The sequence below is a fragment of the Bombyx mandarina genome, chromosome 01, assembly GCF_030267445.1.
Source record: "Bombyx mandarina strain Sakado chromosome 01, ASM3026744v2".
Classification (NCBI taxonomy): domain Eukaryota; kingdom Metazoa; phylum Arthropoda; class Insecta; order Lepidoptera; family Bombycidae; genus Bombyx; species Bombyx mandarina.
In genome coordinates this window covers 18,149,352-18,172,814 of record NC_143208.1, presented here as the reverse complement: position 1 = coordinate 18,172,814, position 23,463 = coordinate 18,149,352, and the positions used below count along the sequence as shown (strand labels likewise).

The following is a 23,463-nucleotide window of genomic DNA, read 5'->3' as shown; positions in this document are numbered from 1 at the left end:
CATCAAATTCAATTAAGTGATAAACATCATAAAAGAAAATTATCTATCTAAAAAATAATATAGGAAAATAAACAAAATTAGGATCAATAATTATAAATTATCCAAAATAAATTTAGTTACCTCAGTTTAACTTAATAAATGAAGCTACTGCGTGGAACAAAACAAAACACAAGTACATCTATGCTACCCCTTTTTTATTAAGAAAGTGTTACTGGTGGCCCGGAGGCCTTTCCAGTTTCACAAGCACAGGTAGGCGGGCAAAGGCTCAGCCAGAAGGGATGAGATTTCTTAAAGGTTCTACACACTAGGGTAGAGTATAATCCTTATCCTAGAGGTACTTTGAAGACCTCTAAGTATCTGACATCATCTAACAACATCATAGACAATTTTATGTTTGGGGATTTTAGTTAGACAAAGGAAAATATATCCATACTACATAAAATACAATATGACCGAAGCCAAGACTTATGACCCAAAATTTCTATTTGTTAAAATTAACACCACCTTTTAACAAACTTACTGTAGGTAAATAGTTTCTTTTATTATTTTTAATGCCGTAATTTCATATAAGTTAGAACTACGGATTTGTTGAATTTTGTACGAATTGACATTTGACATGTTGTGACCTAAGTAGTAGGAAGGTCTATGGTAGGAATGTATGAATCTGTACTCTGCGACACTGTCACAAATATATGTCAGAAAATCCGATACCATCAACTGTCAAATGAAACTTAAACATAACCTTCAAATCGACTATGGACTAATTTCCGAAAAAAAATCCTGTTTACAATTTATTTTGCAAAAGCTCAAACGGAATAATTAAAAAACTACAAAATGTTATCAGTGAAAAGATTCCCGGCACTTTCAGCGTCAAAATTTCAAAATAAACTACATTTTAATCTGAGTAATTATGTCTTAGGAAAGCAAGTAAACAAACATTATGAAAGTAAGATGTTGAAATTATGTAGATCGTTCTCTGTTTTACACAATTTGACCGCCAAATCTAAGAATCCGGTGAGTTGAACTTTCTTTAAAAATAGTGAATATAGTAAAACATTACGCAATAATTACCTCACTTATATTTTGTGAACAAAAAATGATTATGAACTAATGAGACTTAAGAAAGTAAAAATATTACAACTACTGTATGAGTGGAGTAGTAGCTCTGCTAAATGACCAGAGTAACTTGTCATCTAACATCTTATATGCATATCTGCTTAGAATACTCCGGATATGCTATTACATGCATGTGATACAAAAGTGCTATTGCATGAATATAGGCAGTGTGACTATTGTAAAGAAATTTAAAAAAAAAACATATGAATTCCTCACTAAACAGTAACTTACAGCCATCAGAACAATTAGGAGCTGACAATAATCCTCTTTAGATTTTTTTTATATAGCAACTCAAATTGATAACAAAATTTGAGGCTTCTCATCACTTCATGACTGTAAAGACTAATGCTGACTATGTGTGTTTGATATTTATCAAAAGACTGGCTTCTGGATAGAAACCTAGTCTATGAACAATAAACATCTAATTTAAAAGTTATTCTGACCCCCAATTAAACATAATATGATATATATTGGCTGGCATCTTATAGTCTGCAAATTATACACACTATGACATAATATTCAGAAAACCCAGAAAATGAAATACAAGTCTCATCTACGTAAAATCAGAGTTTCATTAGACATGCTGTAAGACTAAAACAACAACATAGTCAGATATCAATCTAATGAATACACCAAGTCTGAAGTCATATTGGCTTAAACAATAAGATGTCTGGTGAACCTGAATTGAGAGATGAGACTATACTACTGTTCAAATCTCACAAGCAGGTTCCAATATTTCTAATGAAATATTTACTTTAATCACATTCATGACCTCATAATGATCTATACTAGAAATTTAACAAGCAATAATGAAAAGCTGTACTGGTAGTAGCATGTCTTGTAAGCACGCTAGGGTTAGTACCAACACTCTGCCTATTTCTGCAGAGAAGACATAATGCATTTTGGTTTGTAGGATGGGCCAGCCATTGTAATGAAAACTCATGCCTCTAGGTGGGTGGCGGCATTAACGTGCATAATGTCTATGGGCTTCAGTGACTACTTCATACGGAACAGGGCAGAGCTGGTCCACGTAATTAGCCAACAAAAAAATCGTTACTTGAGTGCTATAAGTGGATATATATATGTCATCTCAATTCTTTGTTTATCAACAGCAACTCAGAACTTTCAATGCAGAATATAAAGCTGCTTGTGCATTACTTAAGAGGTCACAACTTCCAAGCTTGGACTCTTTCATCCACAGCATAAGCACAAGGGGCATCCACACCACACAAACCAACCATAACCAACAAGATGATAAAGATAAGGTCTGTAGTAATAATTCAATAAATATAAATAACAAGATTCAAAACTGATTAAAAAATTTATTAAAGTAGGATAATATTGAACCAACAGTTTTTAATTATTAAGTTGGTGCATTTTTTTACTTTATATTTATATTTAGATATCTGTCTTTTAAGAGATTTAAAAATAAAATTTATATTTTTCGACATGTTGTTAGTGTATATGGTCAGCTTCAAGATTTTTTATGTTAAGTGGTTAATCAAGCTTCTTGATATGACAATGTCAGAGGTAAAGCATTGGAATGTTGATTACCTTGGTATAAGACAAATTGACCACTTTTATATCATGTAACTGCATTATGGCAGGAGTAGAAAATTTGCTTGTACTTCATTTTAATTTAATAGTGGAATTGAAATGTTTGATTGACTTGTTTCATTATAAAGCCTTATGATTTCATAATAATTGTATTCGTACATTTTGGAATTCGAGCTTACTGCTAATGTTAGAACCCTCTCATAAAGCATTTCGAACATATGTTTTGTGATTAAAGAAGATAAAGATATATATATATATATATAATTAGTGTACAAGTTTGAAAATATAAACATCATCATATTAAATTCAAATTCAAATTCAAATTCAAATTCAAAATCATTTATTTCAACTTGGATGTCATCAAAAACACACTTGTTGAATGTCAAAATGTAAAAGAAAATGTTAACTCTACCACCGGTTCCAAAAAAAGCCACAGTCGTGAGAAGAACCGGCGAAACAAACTCAGCGGGCTTTTTTATTTTTTGTATTTTCTCAACTATTTTCTTTTTTTTTAAACAAGAAAACATATTTACAATATACAAAAAAACAAGTCAAAAAAATACAATTCAAATAAATAATAATAATAATGAAAAATGAAAAGGCCCCTAATACCATAATGGTGTAATTTCCTCAACAATGTATTATGCTCAACACAATCAAAAGCTTTAGATAAGTCGCAGAATACCCCAAGGGCATTATGCGATTCCTCCCAAGCCTGAAAAATATTTTTAATAAGATCTACACCTGCATCAATAGTCGAACGGCCTCTAGTGAATCCATATTGTTTGTTATGAAGCAGGTTATTGGAATAGAAATGGTTCAAAAGCTGTTCCAAAATAATTTTTTCAAAAATTTTACTCAAAGTTGGTAGTACTGAAATGGGTCTAAAGTTAGTGGGGTCAAAAGTACTACCAGGTTTAAACAGAGGTATTATTTTACTATATTTCATTAGATCAGGAAACACACCACTATCAATACAGTCATTAAATATTGTAGCAAGGTAAGGTGCGATTATATCAATAATGGATTTTATAACCTTAATTGATATTCCCCATAAATCACCAGTTTTTTTAATATTAATGAGCTTGAAATTATCAATTATGTCCTTTATAGCAATATTTGTGAACTTAAAGTTAACACTGCATTTATCAACATGATCTTGCAGTAATGATTCGGCGACGGTAGGAGATGAAATTAAAGATTTTGTAGTAGAAGCTGGGATATCAGCAAAGTAGCGCTCAAAAGCACTGGCCACTTCTTGATGAGAAGTTATTATTTTATCATTGATTTTCAAAATTGATTCAGCATTGCTGTTTCTGACATTCCCAGTCTCCCTATTAATGATATTCCAAGTCATTTTAATTTTGTCAGGTGCATTTTTTATAAGATTGCCTAAGTGCAATGACTTGGCCAATGTACATACTTTTTTAAACAGCTTGGAATATTTACAGACATACTCATGAAATGACTTATTATGATTATATGATTTTTCATGATAAAGGTCATATAATCTCTGCTTACTTTTGTGAATTCCAACAGTAGCCCATTCATTGAATGATCTTTTATTATGTAAGATCAGAGTTTTAGAAGTAAAGATGGCACTAAATTCATCATTAATGCAATTAAATAAATCCATGTAGTGAACATTAGGATCTTCACTATAACAAACATTCGCAATTTTTGCCAAAACTTTACCTCTAAACTTCTCCATACGTCTAATATTAATAGGAACAAACTGTAGGTTTCTTGAACTATTAACATCTGTAACAGATTTAATTTTAAAAGATATGAATTGTCCACTGTCGTCTGAACTTAAATGATTAATAATATATTTATGCAAAGGTTTTACTTTGTGAAAATATTATCTATACAGGTTGCCGATGTGCTAGTTTTTCTTGTGGGCTCTGAAAATAAATTGCTAAGGTTATATGATTTTAACAATGTTCTGAATCTAATAGTGGCATTTGTATTTTCTAATAAATTTATATTAAAATCACCACAGATAAAAATATGTTTATTAGAAACAGAAAGCTTTAATAAAACATGTTCCAATATATTTTCAAAAGAATCATATAACGAATTCGGGGGCCTGTACACACTGACAACAACGAATTGCTCAAGCTCTACACATGCCATTTCAATAATCCGTTCCACAGAGAGGCTCACAATGTCTCTACGTTCCTTACATTTATAATTTTTATTAACAATGATAAGAGAGCCTCCTCGTATAGCATTCTCTCTGCAGAAGGAACTCATAACCTGGTGATTTTTAAAATTACAATTTACTTCATATTTTTTAAGCCAATGTTCAGTTACACATAGAAAGTTGACTTTATTGTAATCTAGAAACAAATCAATTTCAAGTTCTTTACCCATCAAACCTTGTAAGTTCTGATGCACCAGGTTGATCACAGTTGTTTTCAAAGAAACAGTATGTGTCCAAATAAATCATATTTACTGCAAGAGGTAAACTCTGTTGTCTTAGTATTTAATTTAAATTGCTTGGAACGGATTCCAAATTAATAGATGTCATATTTTTTTCCTGCTCAAAAGAAGCAGTAGGTTGATTAGCCAAATTCATGGCTAGATAAATGTGTAAAAAATAATGTAGCGAGTTTGCTACTTGTCTAAAATTGTAGCTACCTAAATAGTATTTGTTAGGTTTTGTCATACTAATACATTTATTTTTTATCATGCAATTAATGTCAATAGTGTAAAATATATTTTGTGACTTGCATGGTGTCATGACATAATAATTATTAATTATATTATGCTGGACATTTTTCAGGATAAAAAAGACAAGAAGAATAATGAACTCTCTTCTCTATTAATGAAAGCAGTTTTCTGGATGCTCACAACTTGTATTTTAATTATCATGAGTACTCTGCTTGTACCGAGTGACACTCCACAGAATGAGGTGAGTGTTTCAGTGTTAAATATTTTTTTTTCGGTAAGTCAACTGGCTTAAAGTAGTCTTGTATATTATAAGACTAGCTTGATATAATCAAGACTGGCTCATATTTTAAATTGATAAAGATCCAGTAGATAGCATAACAATTATCAACAAGAGGACATTTTGAATTTCAGTTTTGTGTACACCCAAACCCGCTAATAACAAAGTGTTATATTTCAGGTAATACGATATGTGTCCTGGAATGAATTTGTTTACTCGATGCTGGCGAAAGGTGAAGTTCAAGAGTTGATAGTACGACCCGATATGGAAGTTGTCACAATTATACTTTATGAGGGCGCCATCATCAAAGGAAGGCGGGTAAGAGTTTGGTCTGAAATAATATTATGCATATAGCATAATATTATTTTATTATTATGCATATAGCATAATATTATTTTAGAGCGAGAATATCAAATAAAGATAAATAAGATGATTTGCAAAATAAAAATTAGACATTTAAAATATTTTATCAAAATTATGACCATAGTTATAATTCATCTGCGTGATACTTTAACCGACAAACATTTAACATTAAATGCAATATTGGCCTATTCCTTGATATTTAAAAGATGTTTTAAGGCAATTTTACGTGTGTCTTGCGACTTCATTTGGGATCATAATGTAGTTACACTTCAACCAAATCAAGCCGCATATATCAGTGTAACGATTAGCCAAGATGACGTCGCACCTTTAAAATTAAAGTGGCATAATCCAAAATTCTTGTGTTTTGGTAAACGCCAAATATGTAATTGAAAAATTGTAATTTTCCAGTGTTCATTTTAATACTTTAAGCCTTATTTAAAACGCGTACCTTAAAGTTTATTGTATGCGCTTGATTGAAGCATTTAAATTTCATTTTTAATTTTTTTTAAATAATAATTTTATAAACTGATGGAATACATTTTCATAAGTCGTTCAGAGAAAGCATAAACTCATTTTCTTAAAAAAAGATGTTAAGCCACTTCAATTCTAAATGCGACATGAGCACTGTGATTGGTGTTGAGTTTGTACTAGAAGAATATACTTAATTAAAGATGTCATTCCTTCACTTTCAAATATTGTTTATTTATTTCTGGCATAGATTCGGTGGTTGCTAGAACCTATAGATATTACAAAGTGAATAATTCCACCACCAATATTGAGACACGTGATCATAGCTCATAGCATAGCACGTGAGCACAGTATTGGATTGTAATCCCACCCTCTAAATCGGAACGCATAATTGATTCGCGACCGAAGTGTAGCAAATGATACTAGTTAAAAAGCTAATATTGCTACAACATAATATAAAAAAAAACCATCTACAGGCAAACAACAGAGTCTTTCACATAAACGTTGGCGACATACACAGATTCGAAGAAAAGCTACGGGAAACCGAGAAGAACCTAGGAGTGAAAGAAGGTAAAATATGTCGTGGGGTGAAATGACGGCTCTGGCTATTTTGGTTTAAGCTACATTTTTGCAACTTTACAGGACAGACATTTTAAGTTTAAAATTTGGAAAAAAAGATGTTTGGTGTCGTGGGACACCGGATAGGAACAAAGTTCCTTATTATAAAAATATTAAATTTAAGTTCTATTCGAGGTATAAAGAAGATAATTATTCGGGAATACATTATTATTATAATTTTTTTATTGATAAAAAAAAGATATTCCAAAACAAATTAATATACACTAAAAACAATAATCATCGAAATCGGTTGGCGTGATATTGAGTTATTTATCTATTTGTCGCGCACGTACATAATGAAAATTTAAGGCTTATATGGTTTTCTTACGTTACGGACAATTTATCCCGGTTAGGGTACCCACCCCTCCGCATCGTCCCATAAGATCATGAACAAAAAACTTCTTCGGCTATTTGAATAGGGTAAACACAATTGAAGTTCAATAAAAAACGGACCTTTATTACAAAGATAAATTTCGCTTAAACCTTTCACACCTCGATATAACAAATTATTTCTTGAAAATAGTTAATGGCGGTTCCTTTCAGATTAGATTTTGCTCCTAAGACACTTAAGGTTTTTTGTTAAAAGCTTACTGCGCTTTAAGCTTGAATTTGTGTTTTTAGTTATCAGGATTCATCTTAGAAAAAACCATCGATATTACTGTATGTGTATACTTTGTTTTAGGTGTTCGTGTTATATACGACAGAAACGGGAGTGTAGCCGGTAAAGTTATAACTACCCTACTCATAGGCGCTGTCATTTTGTCCTTCTTATACTCGACTAAGAGTATGAAAATGAATATAAATCTCGGTGGATTCGTAAGTAATATTTGAATGCTCTAATGATGAATTTACGATAGGCTCGAATTTATATAAATATAAATAATAGTTTAAAAAAACTAACAAAATACGGTTTGTTATCAAACAAATTTATTAAAATTTATTTTCTATTTTTAGTTGGATTTTCTATAAAAGCCTATTTTGTTAGTTTTTTTAAACTATTAGGTATTTAGTTTTCATTTTTAGTAGGATTTCAATTTTTTCAATTTTTTTTTTATATTGAATTGTCATCGGTCTTTAATAAGTGTACCAAATTTCGAGTTAACCCGACGTTTTGAAGGAGGTCAAAATCATGTTCAAAGATTCCGTTACATACTAAAATACATACATACTGAAGTTAATAAAAGCTTATTAAAAAAATAACATTTTTTTAAACCCCGTAGAGCCAACTGGGCAGAGCTAAGTTCACTCTAGTGGATTCTATGACCGGTCAAGGCAAAGGTGTGAAATTTGAAGACGTCGCCGGTCTTAGGGAAGCCAAAATTGAAGTTATGGAATTCGTGGACTATCTAAAGAGGCCGGAGCATTACAAGAATTTGGGTGCAAAGGTAAGATATTCGAAGAAACAAATTGTTTAACAGGTATAATAAAATAAAGAAAGAAAAAAACCGTTATTTACTCCATAAACTTTAAATAAACTAAAGCAAATCATCGGTAGTAATTAAGTAACCCTCAGAGATAAGACGAACACGAGACAATCTTGTGATTACTGTCAAAAATGGGTATCTTACCCAAAAGACATTATTGAATTACTTCCCTGCCATAGTGACAAAAAAGGAGAAATTCATAGATTTGCATGCTGCTGGTGCTATACTATACACATAGGTAGGTACAAACATGCTGCGTATATATGCAGCAAAGCACCCAGCCTTTAGAAATCATAGGGTAGGCCATAATTCAGAAGTTAATTAAGTGTTTTAATGACCTTTGTTTCACTTTTTTTTTGCAGGTACCAAAAGGTGCGCTTTTGCTTGGCCCGCCCGGCTGCGGGAAAACGTTGCTGGCTAAGGCGGTGGCCACAGAGGCCAACGTTCCGTTCCTGTCTATGAACGGTTCAGAGTTCATCGAGATGATCGGAGGCTTGGGGGCCGCTAGAGTCAGGTGAGCTAACGAAGCTGTACTGGTGGTAGGACCTCTTGTGAGTCCGCGCAGGTAGGTACCACCGCCCTGCCTATTTCTGCCGTGAAGCAGTAATGCATTTCGGCTTGAAGGGCGGGGCAGCCGCTGTAACTATACTGAGACCTTAGAAATTATATCTCAATGTGGGTGGCGCATTTACGTTGTAGATGTCTATGGGCTCTAGTAACCATTTAACACCAGGTGGGCTATGAGCTCGTCCACTTATCTAAGCAATAAAAAAAAAGTACTAGAGCTGACATAGTTTGCTTATTGTATTGTTCCGCTGTATCAAGTTAAAATCATGCTTAAATATAAAATTATACATAGGCGTCACTGAAAATTTCGGGAATTAACGAAGTGACCCAACATTACTATTTAAAAATGTATTTATTGCTTTTTGAAGTATTCTTCGCGAAATTTGACACATTTTTCCGTACGATGGAACCAATCATTGAAGCAACCATTCCATTCGGAAGTTGGGGTCTCCAAAATGGCCGTTTAGTAGGCGTCCACAGCTTCTTCAGGTGATGAAAATCTCTGTCCACGCAATTTATTCTTTATTTTAGGGAAAGTATAGAAATCATTTGGGCTTAGGTCGGGGCTGTACGGCGGATGGTCTAATAATTCTATGTTTTCTTGCTCTAAAAACTCTATTATTCTGTGCGCGGTGTGAGAACTCGCATTGTCGTGATGGAGGATGATGCGGCGGTTGCAGTTCTCTTTACGGAGTTCAGAAACGACCTGTGGCAAACAAATGCTAGCATACCATTCTGCATTAACCGTTCTTTGTCCCTCAAGAGGAATAGTCGTGACATGGCCGGTTTTGGGGACAAACGTGGCCACCTTTTTTTTTTCAACACTCCGTGAACGAACAATTTTTGTTGGCTTGAACTCATTTTCGAACACCCAAACTCGTGACTGGTTTTTTGTTTCGGGTTCGTACGCGTATATTCAGGATTCGTCACCTGATACAATATTGTATACAGCATTTGAGGATCCTGCGTGGAATCTTTCGAGAGTTCTGACGCACCAAGTAACGCGAGCCGCTTTTTGCTCTTCACAGAGCGAATGCGGTATCCATCGGAAAAACAACTTTTTTACACCTAATTGTTCATGCAAGATTATTTGTATTTGACTCGTGCCAATGTCTAAAGTTGCCTGAATTTCGCGGTATGTCACATGTCGATCTTCCTCAATCAGCTTACGCACAGCATCAACGTTTTCTTGGGTGACTGCAGTTTTTGGACGACCTTGACGGGGATCATCACTGAGCTTGACACGTCCACGTTGAAACTCAGCAAACCAGCGATAAATTGTGGTTTTGGATGGGGCTTCATCACCAAATACAGAAATCATCCGGTCAACACACTGTTTTTGTGTTAAACCACTTCGAAAGTCATAATAAATCATCGCTCTTGAATTTTTTCGAGTCAATTCCATTTTCTCAACGACTAAACAAGTTTGACAAAACCTCGTGACAAGACCGAGAATCCTTTTTTAAATAAATAAATGGTATTCGATTTTTAAAACCAAGGAGTTTTCAATTAAAAAGATTTTAATATGACAGGAACAGTAGAAATATCCCATTCCCGATACTTTTAGTGCAGCCCTCGTACCTATACATGTATAAATAGGGAAGTACCGTTTTCTGGCTATGTTCGTCTATATGTTTTTTAATGGTAACATAAATGTAATATAATATGTAGTACATATAATACAAAGTAGTAAACACAAATGAAACCAATCGTTTTCACGTTCCTTATCTTGCTGTTAATATCACTCCATCACAGAGTTCGAATAAATGAATGTTTCATAGTAATTGCATTGACAAAACATATGATGTGTCGTTCACACACTTCGCCCGCTGCTAAGTGTTAATGTTAAGTGTAATTTTAAATAACGTTCAACCCCAAAGTAATGAACATTTTCCAAACTAGATATGACCTAAAGGTTTATGTTACCAGGTCACTAAATAAAAAAAATTGAATTAAAAATAGTGTAAGAAAAAATGATTTAAAAAAAACCGTAGGATGCATGGTATCAGTAGTTATAAATATTTTATGAACATATGTGAGTAGAAGGGTTATTTTGATAATAACCTGAAAAGCACCCCACGCTTTTTTACAATAAAATCATATTTTCGTACACTAATTTTAATACAAATTTAAAAAAAATATTTTCTATTTTTTAGTTAGATTTTCTATAAAAGCGTATTTTTTTTTTGTATTTTTAGACTATTATTTATTTTGCATTTTTTAGTTGAATTTCAAATTTTTAATATTAGATTGTCATCGGTCCTTAATAAGTATGCCAAATTTCGAGTTAATCCAACGTTGGGTTGAAGGGGGTCAAAATCATGTTCAAAGATTCCGTTACATACTAACATACATACGTCTGAAGCTAATAAAATCGTATTAAAAAAAAAACGTTCACAGAGATCTGTTCAAAGAGGCAAGCTCTCGTAAGCCCTGCATCATATACATAGACGAGATGGACGCGGTGGGCAGAGCCAGGGCTTCCGGCACGTCCTCCTGGGGTCCAGGCGGAGGGGAGTCGGAGCAGACCTTGAACCAGCTGCTTGTGGAAATGGACGGCATGAAGAGTAGGGAAGGAGTCGTTGTGTTGGCTTCGACTAACAGAGCTGATGTGCTCGATAAGGTGAAGTCATCTTTGAACATAATCTAAGTATATATTAATACATGAAGCAAAAACTATGTACTCCTTTTTACGAAACTACTTTTACTACTACTACTTTTTTATGTTGAGCCCCACCTGGTGTTAAGTGGCTACTGGACCCATAGACATTTAAAACGTAAATGCCGCCACACCTCATGACTTCTAAAGTCTCAGTTTTACAGTACAGCGGCTGCCCCGCCCTTCAAACCGAAACGCATTACTGCTACACGGCAGAATAGGCAGGGTGGTGGTACCTTTCCTCCGCGGGGCTAACCTGCCTGGCGTCGAAGTGGTTTGCTACGCTGACGACACGCTGGTGACGACTCGCGGAGACGACTACCGGTCAGCAGCCGTCCTGGTTGTGGCTGCAGTGGCAACTGTGGTAAGACGAATAAAGAGACTCGGCCTCGAGGTGGCCCTCCAAAAATCCGAAGCAGTGTGCTTCCACTCAGCTCGGAAAGGGCCACCTCAAGGCGCGAATCTCGTAGTCGGGGGTGTCACCATTGCTGTCCAGCCGAAGCTCAAGTATTTGGGCCTCGTGCTGGACAGCAAATGGAGATTCGACCACCATTTTAAAGCGCTGGTTCCGAGGCTCATGGGGGCGGCAGGTGCGCTGACCCGTCTTCTTCCCAACGTCGGAGGATGCAGCGCCGGTACTCGGCGACTGTACCTTGGGGTGGTGCGCAGTATGGCCCTGTACGGTGCTCCCGTGTGGTCGCCCGCACTCTCCGCGAGAAACGCGGCTCTGCTGCATAGAGCTCAGCGGGCGCTTGCGGCGAGGGTCATCAGGGGGTACCGCACCATCTCTCAAGATGTGGCCTGCGCTCTCGCCGGATCCCTACCCTGGGACCTCGAGGCCGAAATCTTGGCTGCGGTATATCGGCGTAAGGCGCAGGCCTTGAGTCGGGGGCGGTCGCCCGGCCCGTCGGCTGTCGGTCGGTGGAAGCGTGCTGCGCGTCATGTAGCATACGCTAAGTGGAGAGAGCGATTGCTGAAAGAACTTGGCCAAACTTCGGCCACCCGCCGGCGCACCCTCGAGGCCCTGGTGCCCGTGCTGGAGGCATGGTCGGATCGGCGTCACGGCGTACTCTCCTTTCACCTTGCGCAGGTCCTCTCGGGACATGGCTGTTTCGGGAGGTACCTGTGGAAGGTCTGCAGGAGAGAGCCACACCCGGGCTGCCACCAGTGCGGGCACCCGGACGATGACGCGCAGCACGCGCTCGAAACGTGCCCGCGTTGGGAGCACTCGCGGCGAGATCTCGTCGCGGTGCTGGGGAGTAACCTCTCCCTGCGGGCTGTCGTCGCCCGCATGTTAGAGGATCAGGGCTCGTGGGAGGCCATGGCCAGGTTTTGTGACCTGGTAATGGCGTCCCGTGAGGCTGAGGAGCGTGAAAGGGAGTGGGATCCCTCTTCAGCACCTCAGCGCAGAAGGCGGGATGGCCGGCGCGGGCGTGAAGCTCCCGCTCAGCCCCCGTAGGGACTATCAGGTGGCGGGTGCGGGGGCGCCCGGTACTCGACTGTCGGTCCGGTGGTGGGGCGGTGCAAGGTGGCTCCTGTGCGCCGCCCACGGTGTATCTCCCGAAATGACGTCCTTCGGGATTTTCCCGGAGATGAAATCCCGTCTTATCATCAGGACGGGTACCGGCGAAGGCAGACTTTCGGCGCGCACTGCGGTACCGTATGTCTGGTGTAGCCGGTGTGGTGGAGCTCGATGGGGTTTAGTCGGTAGTCGTTCTGCGGGGCAAGTGCTTCGCGCGCCTTTTTCAAGGCGTAGTCTCTTGCGAGGAATTCGGGGAGGTGGAGGACCTTCTCGTCCCCCTCTTCCTCTCAGGAGGCGCCGGAGTCCGACATAACCCGGTTCGTTACCCCCCCGGACCGGGTATCCGTAAATGGATTCCCCAGCGTTAAAAAAAAAAAAAAAAAGGGTGATGGTACCTACCCGTGCGGACTCGCAACACGCCCTACCAACGCAAATTTTAATTTTTAGGCTCTACTAAATTACTAATGGCTTTAGGGGTATGTATAATAAACGTTATTATTACGTATGATCACATAAATTTCCTATGTTGACCCTAGGAACTGACTCACATCAGATATAAGGTGGATATATCGCAGATACGGTGCGATAACGTCACTTATGCAAATTATGTAATTTTTCCGGAGAAACGTTGGAAAATTCAACATCTTATTAATATATAGTTCTGCTAGACTAAAGAAATAAAAACGATAATATTTAAACTACAACTTTAAATTTCATCAGTAAAAGCAAACATCTCACTGATAACTATTGTAAAAAAATGTATTTTCTCATACTCAGTTCAGTTTTAACAAAAATTGCATAAGTGACTTTATAGCACCGTGTGTGCGATAATTATGTAGAATTGGGATCTTGGCACATAAAACAAAACTTCCATTGTACCAAAATCTTCTGTTATAATAATAATTAAAAATTAATTAACACTTTTATTACGTAAGCCTTGCTCATTTTTTAACCGACTTCGCCATCTTCCTTATCTTTGTCATTCTCTTTTCCCTTTCTTATGGTTTTCTCTCACTCACACCTTAACGTTCCGTTCCACACACTTTCATACGTTTCTTTCTTACCAATCCTACATATGTATATAACAACTTATTATTTTTAGGCGCTCCTCAGACCTGGCAGATTCGATCGTCACATATTAATCGACCTGCCCACCCTCCAAGAGCGCGAGGAAATTTTCGAAAGACATCTAAAAAGCATTGTACTAGAAGAGCTGCCAACGTATTACATAAAGAGGTGAGTGATATATTTTTATCGTTTTCAAACTGCTTACATACCAATAGCTGTAGTCTTTTTAAGGGATTTTATGACCTGGTAACCAAGACCTTTAAGTCATGTCTTATTTTAATCTATACTCTTATTTTTATGAAAAATGATAATATGGAGGGAAATCAGATGAATATGATTAACTTGAAACATTAATCAACTGGGGTGGAATTAAATGAAATGAGATGATACGGGATGAAATAAAATCTCAGTAAAATGGTGGTCATTTATTCCCGAGAAGTTACGTCCAGCGGCTTTGTTTCATTTTCCCCACATTCGTGCACTTCGACAGATATTAAATAGTTAATAAACCAAAAAAAGTCATTGTAAAGTCTTCCACATTTAGAACAAATCAGAGAATGCATAGATTAGACACGTTCTAAAGTTTTTTTTTTTTTTCATTTTCAGATTGGCTTATCTTACGCCAGGATTTAGTGGTGCAGATATAGCTAATGTGTGTAATGAGGCCGCCTTGCATGCCGCAAGATTCAAACAGAACATTGTGAAGGCAGCTAATTTAGAATACGCCGTTGAAAGAGTTGTCGGTGAGCTGAATTTTTTATTGTTTTTTTTTCTGTTTTTTTTTGTCTTAATAATTTAAATTAGACTTAAATCTTGAGTCTATCATACGAACAGGTTTGGTGATCTGATGAGTTAAAGGTGTTTACCTTTTATATCTACTATTAATATGCCTAATCTCCATACGAAATTATGATGGGATCTTTTAACATTCAATCCTTACGTGAAATTACAACTAAATTGAATTAGATAAATATTATATCGAGGGCTGCAACGCTAATTGGTTTAAGCGACATTTCGCTCAAAACTTGACATTCATCTTTGTAATTAAAGGTCCGTTTTATTTGGTATCAGCATCAACAGTTCGATGTTTTTAATTGAACTTCAATTAAGTTTACTCCATTCATGTTTGAATTGCTATTGCTGAAGTTTTTTTTTTTATATCGAGTGGTCAAAGACAATTTGGTTTAAGCGACATTTCTTCATGTTTACAGTAGAGCCATTTAAAGTTCTCTGGAGAAAATGTTATAACAAAAAAACTTTGTTAGCTATTTGAATGGGGTAAAAATAATTGAAGTTCAATTAAAAACATCGAATTGTTGACGCTAATATCAAATAAAAAGGACTTTTAATTACAAAGAGAACTACCGGTTGTTAAAGTGCAATGTCGCTTAAACCAAAAATAACCATTCTCGACATCTTGTAAAAAATTTAAATTGTTCTACTGAAAAGCTTCAAAAATGTGGCTTCAAACCTTTCGTAATAAATAGCAATATACTTAATAATTTTGTCTACGCGAGACACTAGCTTTATTGCTTTTATAATAAAACCAATTGAATTCTTGCTACTTGCTTTAATTATAATTTACAATGCTTTGGTTCTGATTGTACGTCGATGAATGTAATGAATGTGAATTTTACTCGAAGATGATGGCTCTTGTCCAATAATGATATAAGGTATCCTAAGAATATTGTTGAATCCTGTCAGCGCGCGGTGCCGGTAGTAGTAAATGTTCCGGTATGACGTTATGGCTAGCTTGCTGTGCTAAACGAGTTAGGCGCCGCGAATTTTTTTTTATATTAAATGCCCAATATATGTAATGCCCAATAATATACTGCTAATGGGAGACTTTAATGCCAAAGTAAGGATAGCTAAAACAAAAGAAGAAAATAATGGATGAAACGAGCTAAGGACAAAGAAAATTGGATTAAACTGGAGGAGGCCTATATACCCAAATAGGGGTTCCCATCAAAGAAAAAGTTTTATGTAGGCAAATCAAATAAACAACACTAAAGGAAAAAGAAATCTAATATAAAAAAATGATAATGTAAAAACTGAAAATAGATCAAAATGTAAAAAATCATATAGTTATATTTAAGAATATTTACATGTAATACTTAGGTGATGGGAAATAAAAGGCTCTATTATTATTATTATTATTAAATGCCCTTAAATATCTCTTTCAGGTGGTACCGAGAAACGTAGTCACGCCATGTCGCCGGCCGAGAAGAGGATAGTCGCCTACCACGAGTCCGGTCACGCACTAGTCGGCTGGCTGTTGGAACACACGGACGCTCTATTGAAAGTTACAATAGTGCCTAGAACGAACATGGCTCTAGGTTTCGCTCAGTACACGACGTCCGACCAGAAACTTTACACTAAAGAAGAGGTTATACATACTTTCACAGTTTTATCTCGCCTTTATTTTATAATAATAATAATATAACTCTTTATTTAACACCACATGTACAGAGTAAGCATATAAAAACAAATAATAGACAGTGACATAAATTGGGGGCCTTATCGCTGAAAGCGATCTCTTCCAGGCAACCTTGCAGGGAGAGGAATAAAACAAACCAGCATGGACGGTGCTATATCTTAATAAACTTACATAAAAATATATACTTTTTATATTGGTTTCATTCGATCTCACCGAATAAGGGTAAATGTCAATTAATATGATTACATTTATTAATGAGATGAGCCAACAAAATATTAGACCACTAAAAGGGTACTTATGAAGTCGTCGCGGCCTAAAAGATAAGACGTCCGGTGCATTCGTATCGAGCGATGCACCGGTGTTCGAATCTCGCTGGCGGGTACCAATTTTTCTAATGAAATACGTACTCAACAAATGTTCACGATTGACTTCCACGGTGAAGGAATAACATCGTGCAATAAAAATCAAACCCGCAAAATTATAATTTGCGTAATTACTGGTGGTAGGACCTCTTGTGAGTCCGCACGGGTAGGTACCACCGCCCCGCCTATTTCTGCCGTGAAGCAGTAATGCGTTTCGGTTTGAAGGGTGGCGCAGCCGTTGTGACTATACTGAGACCTTAGAACTATATCTCAAGGTGTGTGGCGCATTTACGTTGTAGATGTCTATGGGCTCCAGTAACCACTTAACACCAGGTGGGCTGTGAGCTCGTCCACACATCTAAGCAATAAAAAAAAAAAAAAAACTTAGGGCAATATCTGAAGGTACTTAGCGCAATATTTGATGGTACTTAGCGATATATTAGACGGTACTTAGCGATATATTAGATTGTACTTATCGTAATATCTGAAGGTTGTACTTATCGTAATATCTGAAGGTAATAATTAGCCCAATATTAGACAGTATTCAGCAATATATCAGACGGTACTTAATGATGTATTAGACGCTACTCAGCGCAATATTAGACTTACACATTAAACGGTATTTAGCGCAATATATTATACAATTATATTTTAATTATAAGAGAAATATAATTAGACTAATAATTATATGTTAATTTTATTTGGTTTGTTGTTTTCTGTCAACAGCTATTCGATCGTATGTGCATGGCGCTGGGCGGCCGCGCTTCTGAAGCCATAACCTTCAATTCAATAACCAGCGGTGCGCAGAACGATTTGGAGAAAGTCACGAAAATAGCCTACGCTCAGGTTGATAAAGCTGCTACTATTGCGACCGATCGGCTTTGAATGTGAAATGTGTATTTTTTTTGTGTATCAACTTTATATAGACCTCTAATGTCTTCTAAAGTTTACTTAAATAGCTTTATATGTATATATAGAAATTAGTCTGCATAAGTAAGTTCCTTTGTAGCCTATCGATTTCCTAGCTTAAATATTTTTTCTCTTCGATTCTTTGTCGCTGCATCCACTGTTTATACGTTCTGCTAATCACTCAACATCAGATGGTAAATTGTATATGCAAGCAAATGCATAGAAAAAAGCTGATTGCGAAAATATATTTAAAAAAAAACATTATTTAAATTTTTTGACGGTACTCTACAAAAATCAATGGAAAGCGAATAATTGACTAAAAATTGGATTGCTCAATAAAATTAAAGGGTACTCTTGTCGCTGTGCTATGCTTCTAATTTAAATTTTATTTAAAGAATTACGTTTCATTTTGTTAGTGCTTTGTCTCATAAATATCCTAGCCTTTAAAAATGTGACAAAACAATGAAATTTTTATAAATTATTCGTTTTTTATTTATTATTATTAAATAAAACATTAAAACTTACTAGTTTTAATATTGCTCATTAGGGATAAGAGGAAATCATTACATCATCAAAAAATCATTTATGGTACCAAATTAGTCTAATAAATACTGACCCAAGCGAAAACGGCTTTTAAAAAACTTGAACTTAAAAAAAACCTTTTTTTTGCAGTCTGTACCTTTTAAATCTATGTTGCTTCGATTACGCCCAAAATAGTATAGTTTCCCTTAGTTAACCTACCCTTGCTTGTAATATTGCTTGTCTGCTTATATTCTGTTGTTAGTATATTAATTACCCTTATAAGTAAATAATAGTATAGTAAAGCTCTAAAAATAAAAATACATCAGTACGGTTGCACAGCGCAATATGCTAATGCTAATGCCACGAAATGCGAATTATTTATTTTTTAATCACGAGAAACACATTTCTGAAATATGAATGCTAATAAGCCGTAGTATATTTCACGAATGCTTACTTAAACATATCGTTTGCATGTTCAGGAATGGGTTTTTCACATAATGTAGTCCTAATTAAATTAAAAAATTAAACGGTCGTCTGGTGTAGTGGTAAGTGACATGGTCACTACACCCGGGGGTCGCGGGTTCGAATCCCGCCAAGGGAAGATATTTGTATGATAAATATAAATGTCTTTTCCAGGGTTATGGATGTATATTAAATAAATGTATGTGTATAATAAAAATCTTACATTTATATCCGTTATCTGGTACCTGTAACACAAGTTCTTTACGAACTTATCACGGGACCAGTTAACGTGGCGTGATTGTTAGTAAATATTTATTTATTATTATTATTATTATTATATATTTATTTATAAGAAGTATGTAAAAGATTAAATAATTTAAACATTGTTAAAAAGATTGACATTATAAATGAATGGCGTCAATATCATTGACACTGACATTGTCAATTTCAATAAACAAATGAAATAACAAAGATCTGACCTTGCCAGTGAGTGGGTTTTCAGGGGTCGGACTAAGGTTCGGATCAAGTATTTATTTATAGTATAGATTTTTAGACGAACTCGTGGGTGGGTGTGGTGAGTTGTTTTTAGAGCCCATATTTTTTTTTATTTATTGCCTTTGTAGGCAGACGAGCATACGGCTCACCTGATGGTAAGTGGTCACCGTCGCTCATGGACGTCAGCAATGCCAGGAGCAGAGCCAAGCCGCTGCCTAATAATATACATAATAATAACGTAAGCGCGAATTTCGAAACCTATTTTCCATTTATTTTAGTCATCTTTAACTGCGAAATGTGCTTACAAGTCGCTGGCCCAATTAAAAAAAAGGTTTAATTTGCGAATTCCAAAAAAGCTATATGCCCCATTTACCTATTAAAAAAACGTCACACACACATAAATATGACGCATATGTTTTATTTTGTGTCGTATCTATACTAATATATAAATATACAGTGGTTTTTACGGATGTTCCGTTATAACTACTGAACCATGCATCCGTTGACTTGAAACTTGGTATCCATGTAAAAAATACATATACTTAATGGATAGGCTAATATTTATATGAGTGTTGGACTCCCTACACCAGTTGCGGGGGCGTTAATGATGAGAATCTTTGTGGGGGTTAGAAATAATAGTGTTAATTTTAAATTCCCAGCGAAGCGGACGGGTACAGCTAGTTTACTTATAAGAGAAAACTTTTCGCTCTGTTCAGGTGAGAGTCTATGGGATGTCGCCAACGGTTGGTCTCGTCTCCTTTCCCGATATCAACGAACGTGGCAAGAGTCCGTTCAGCAAGACCCTCAAGAACCTGATAGATCTGGAAGCCAGGAAGATAATAGCGAACGCTTATTACAGGACCGAAGATATATTGAGAACGAATCAAGATAAACTGAAGAAGGTATTTAGATTATTTTTTTTGTGGGTTGTATATTAAAGTACCTTTTTAATAGTGTTTTTTTATTACCGTTTGATATTATTCTAAACACTGATACTTATAATAAAAAAAGTAATTATTAAACATCAATGATGAAGGGATAGTTTGAGGGTATAATGCGAATGAAATAAATTCTTTGGGGATAGAAAAATCGGTTCTATAAACACACAAACAAATGTGTAACAAACTTTTTTTTTATTGGGCAATGATCTGTGTTTGTCTTCCTATTCGTACACTCTTGACAGAGTGGTCGTGGTCATTCATCAGTCGGATACGACCTACTCATGACTCTCGTGGGAAATCAGTGCAGTGGTTTCACGTTGCCTTCTGCACCAGCATTTTAGGGGTTATTTGATCCCCAAGGCTTCTGACGCCTCTTCCGTACAGGTTGCTCTGACGGGTGTGTATGAGTTATAGCATTCCGATCTCCCCTTAATCCCCTGTGTTAGTAGCTAGTTAGTAAGCTAGATCATATCTACTCCGTATAGTATGTGTTTTATATTAAGGAAACACACAAACCCTATACAATCTATTCCACAGCTCGCTGAAGAGCTTCTCAAGAAGGAAACATTAAACTTCAACGAAGTTCAAGGTATATTAGGTCCACCGCCCTTCCCCGGGAAGAAGTTCATCGACCCCGTAGAATTCGAGAACAGCCTCAAGAATATGGAGAAGGCGGCATCCTCTGAAGAGGGCACGCCTGTCGGAGCGCCATCAGCGAAACCAGAGTCGCAGCCTGGGTTGTGAGATAACCCACATATGGCCTCATTCGTGTACAAAATAACAGTATAGCAGCGTTTTATTTTGATGTAAATAACATATCGACGCTTGAAAGGCAAACGTGACTAAGCGACAATAACTGCTTTATGTATAAATCATAGGCAATAACCATATTCGATGCGCAAAAAAATATATATTTCTAAGTTTATTAAAATCATTTCAATCCTATAGCTAGATTCGTTAAAATAGATTTTTTTCAGGTATTTCAACTTTAAATTAGTCTACTGTAAAGTTCACGCATTGTCGCTTAGTCACTTTTGCCTTTCAAGCGTCGATATCATTCGAGGTACCACCACCCTGCCATTTCTGCCGTGAAGCAGTAATGCGTTTCGGTTTAAAGGGCGGGGCAGCCGTAGTTAAAAGTGAGACCTTAGAACTCATGTCTCAAGGTGGGTGGCGGCATTTACACGGTAGTTGTCTATGGACTCCGGTAACCACTTAACATCAGGTGGGCCGTGAGCTCGTCCACCCAACTAAGCAATAAAAAAATAATTCAGTAAAGAGCTTGAAGTAATAATGGTTTCACAAATGTTAAGTTACAGTCGGCGATTTTTCTAGTCGTTTTTTGACAGTTGACAAGTGGCTTCTTGTGAAGCCAATGCTGCCATTTTTATAAAAAAAAATATTACTACACCTACTTATACATACTACATATTCGGTTTTATGAAAAATAATGTAGAGTGAAATGAGTTGAATTTGATTTATTTGAGATTCATAATCGTCAATTGGGATGAAATTAAATTTAGTACATTATAATCAAAATAAGAAAGAGAGAATTTCAATTTAAAATGTGATAATGCTATAACGTTTTTGATAAAAATCTGTTAAAAGGAAACTGCTTCAAATTATTACAAAACAAAAATTGTGACTTATAATTCACTACGACTAATAATACTATGGATTTCTTTTTATTTTTGAATGTGAATATGAAAATTAAAATGCTGCTAAGATATATTCAAGAATAATAGGGTCAATCAATAAATAATGTTATTAATGTTGCCTGTTCGTTTAATTAATTTTAATAAACCAACACGCAACCTGACATCAAATTTACATACAAAACTACATAGAATTACTTTAAAAGAGTCACTTCTAGAGACAATCCTTGTAAATGGAACGTTCTATTTCTGCTCTGCGAAACATCATGCCATCACATCATGATCCGACTGATGCATGACCACGACCACTCTGTCAAGAGTTTACGAATAGGAAGAAGAATTTCTGCATAGCAAATTGAGTCTACGAGATATGTCATATAAAAATGAGTTCATTGGTCGAAATTAGTGACATAACAACATGCGTCGAGGACTAAAACTACCCGCATTTATTGATTAAAAAAAACGACATCGCATTGCACACATAGTGTTATTGGTTATTTTTATTATTTATTATCATTAAATTTCGTAAATTTATACGAGGATTAGCCGGTGGTCTTCGATCGACTGCATCCCACTCTCCATTCGACTTTGTTCAATTTTGTTGTCTTGTTCAGTAAAAAAAGGACTATAAAATTATGTACAAATGCTATAAATAGTATTAAAACGTTATTCTTTTATTTTAATAATATGATGTTTTTCATATTTAATTTATTTCATAATAATTAATTAATATTAGCAAAATATGTGCTTAAATGTGATTTTGTCAACCGTACAATCCTTTGATCTTTAGACCATAAACATTTTGCTTGCGAGTTGTACCGTATTAAACTTTATTTGAAGTTTACAGCATTAGTAAGATACAATTGAAATATGAATATCAATATCCTCAATACTAAAGTCTATACGGCTTAAACGCGATTCATGTGCTAAAAGATGCCACACCATAAAACGATTATTTTTAAGAAGAATAAATTAAAAATAATTTGGTCCGAATTGATCTTCTGTTGTCGAAGTTGTAACTTTATAGGTAATAATGCGATAAACACAATGCATTTATGTTCTGGTCTCTAGAAGTGAGGTAGAAGAAATTAATATTACCGGTGTGTTACCAAGGCTCTTGTCGCCATAACAATAAAAGCAATAGAAAAGTGTGCAGCAATTGCTTCATTGTTACTTAAATGATGACTATGAAACACAAAAAGAATTAACAAGTTTTTAAAAAGTCAGGATATAGTTTCCCTTCTTTGCCGAAATCGAATTATATGTTAGAAATAAAAATGAAATGAGATTGCTTATAGAGAGAAAAGTCTATTAAATAAATGGATATTTTCTATCACCGTTAACTTTTGGTAGGCAGCAACTTGG

The 23,463-nt window shown here is 35.8% G+C and overlaps 1 protein-coding gene across 1 annotated transcript; it reads left to right on the top strand.

The window, feature by feature from the left end:
• Nucleotides 1-678: 678 nt before the first annotated feature.
• On the top strand, nucleotides 679-21,732 carry Spg7 (SPG7 matrix AAA peptidase subunit, paraplegin). Its single transcript, XM_028187588.2, has 15 exons — nucleotides 679-1,014; nucleotides 2,229-2,381; nucleotides 5,462-5,590; nucleotides 5,807-5,944; nucleotides 6,934-7,027; nucleotides 7,758-7,891; nucleotides 8,296-8,460; nucleotides 8,862-9,013; nucleotides 11,467-11,689; nucleotides 14,350-14,483; nucleotides 14,922-15,058; nucleotides 16,499-16,701; nucleotides 17,841-17,960; nucleotides 20,219-20,404; nucleotides 20,981-21,732. Exons 1-15 carry the CDS (start codon nucleotides 835-837, stop codon nucleotides 21,185-21,187), a joined length of 2,355 nt encoding a protein of 784 aa, XP_028043389.2. The 5' UTR covers nucleotides 679-834; the 3' UTR covers nucleotides 21,188-21,732.
• Nucleotides 21,733-23,463: the final 1,731 nt, after the last annotated feature.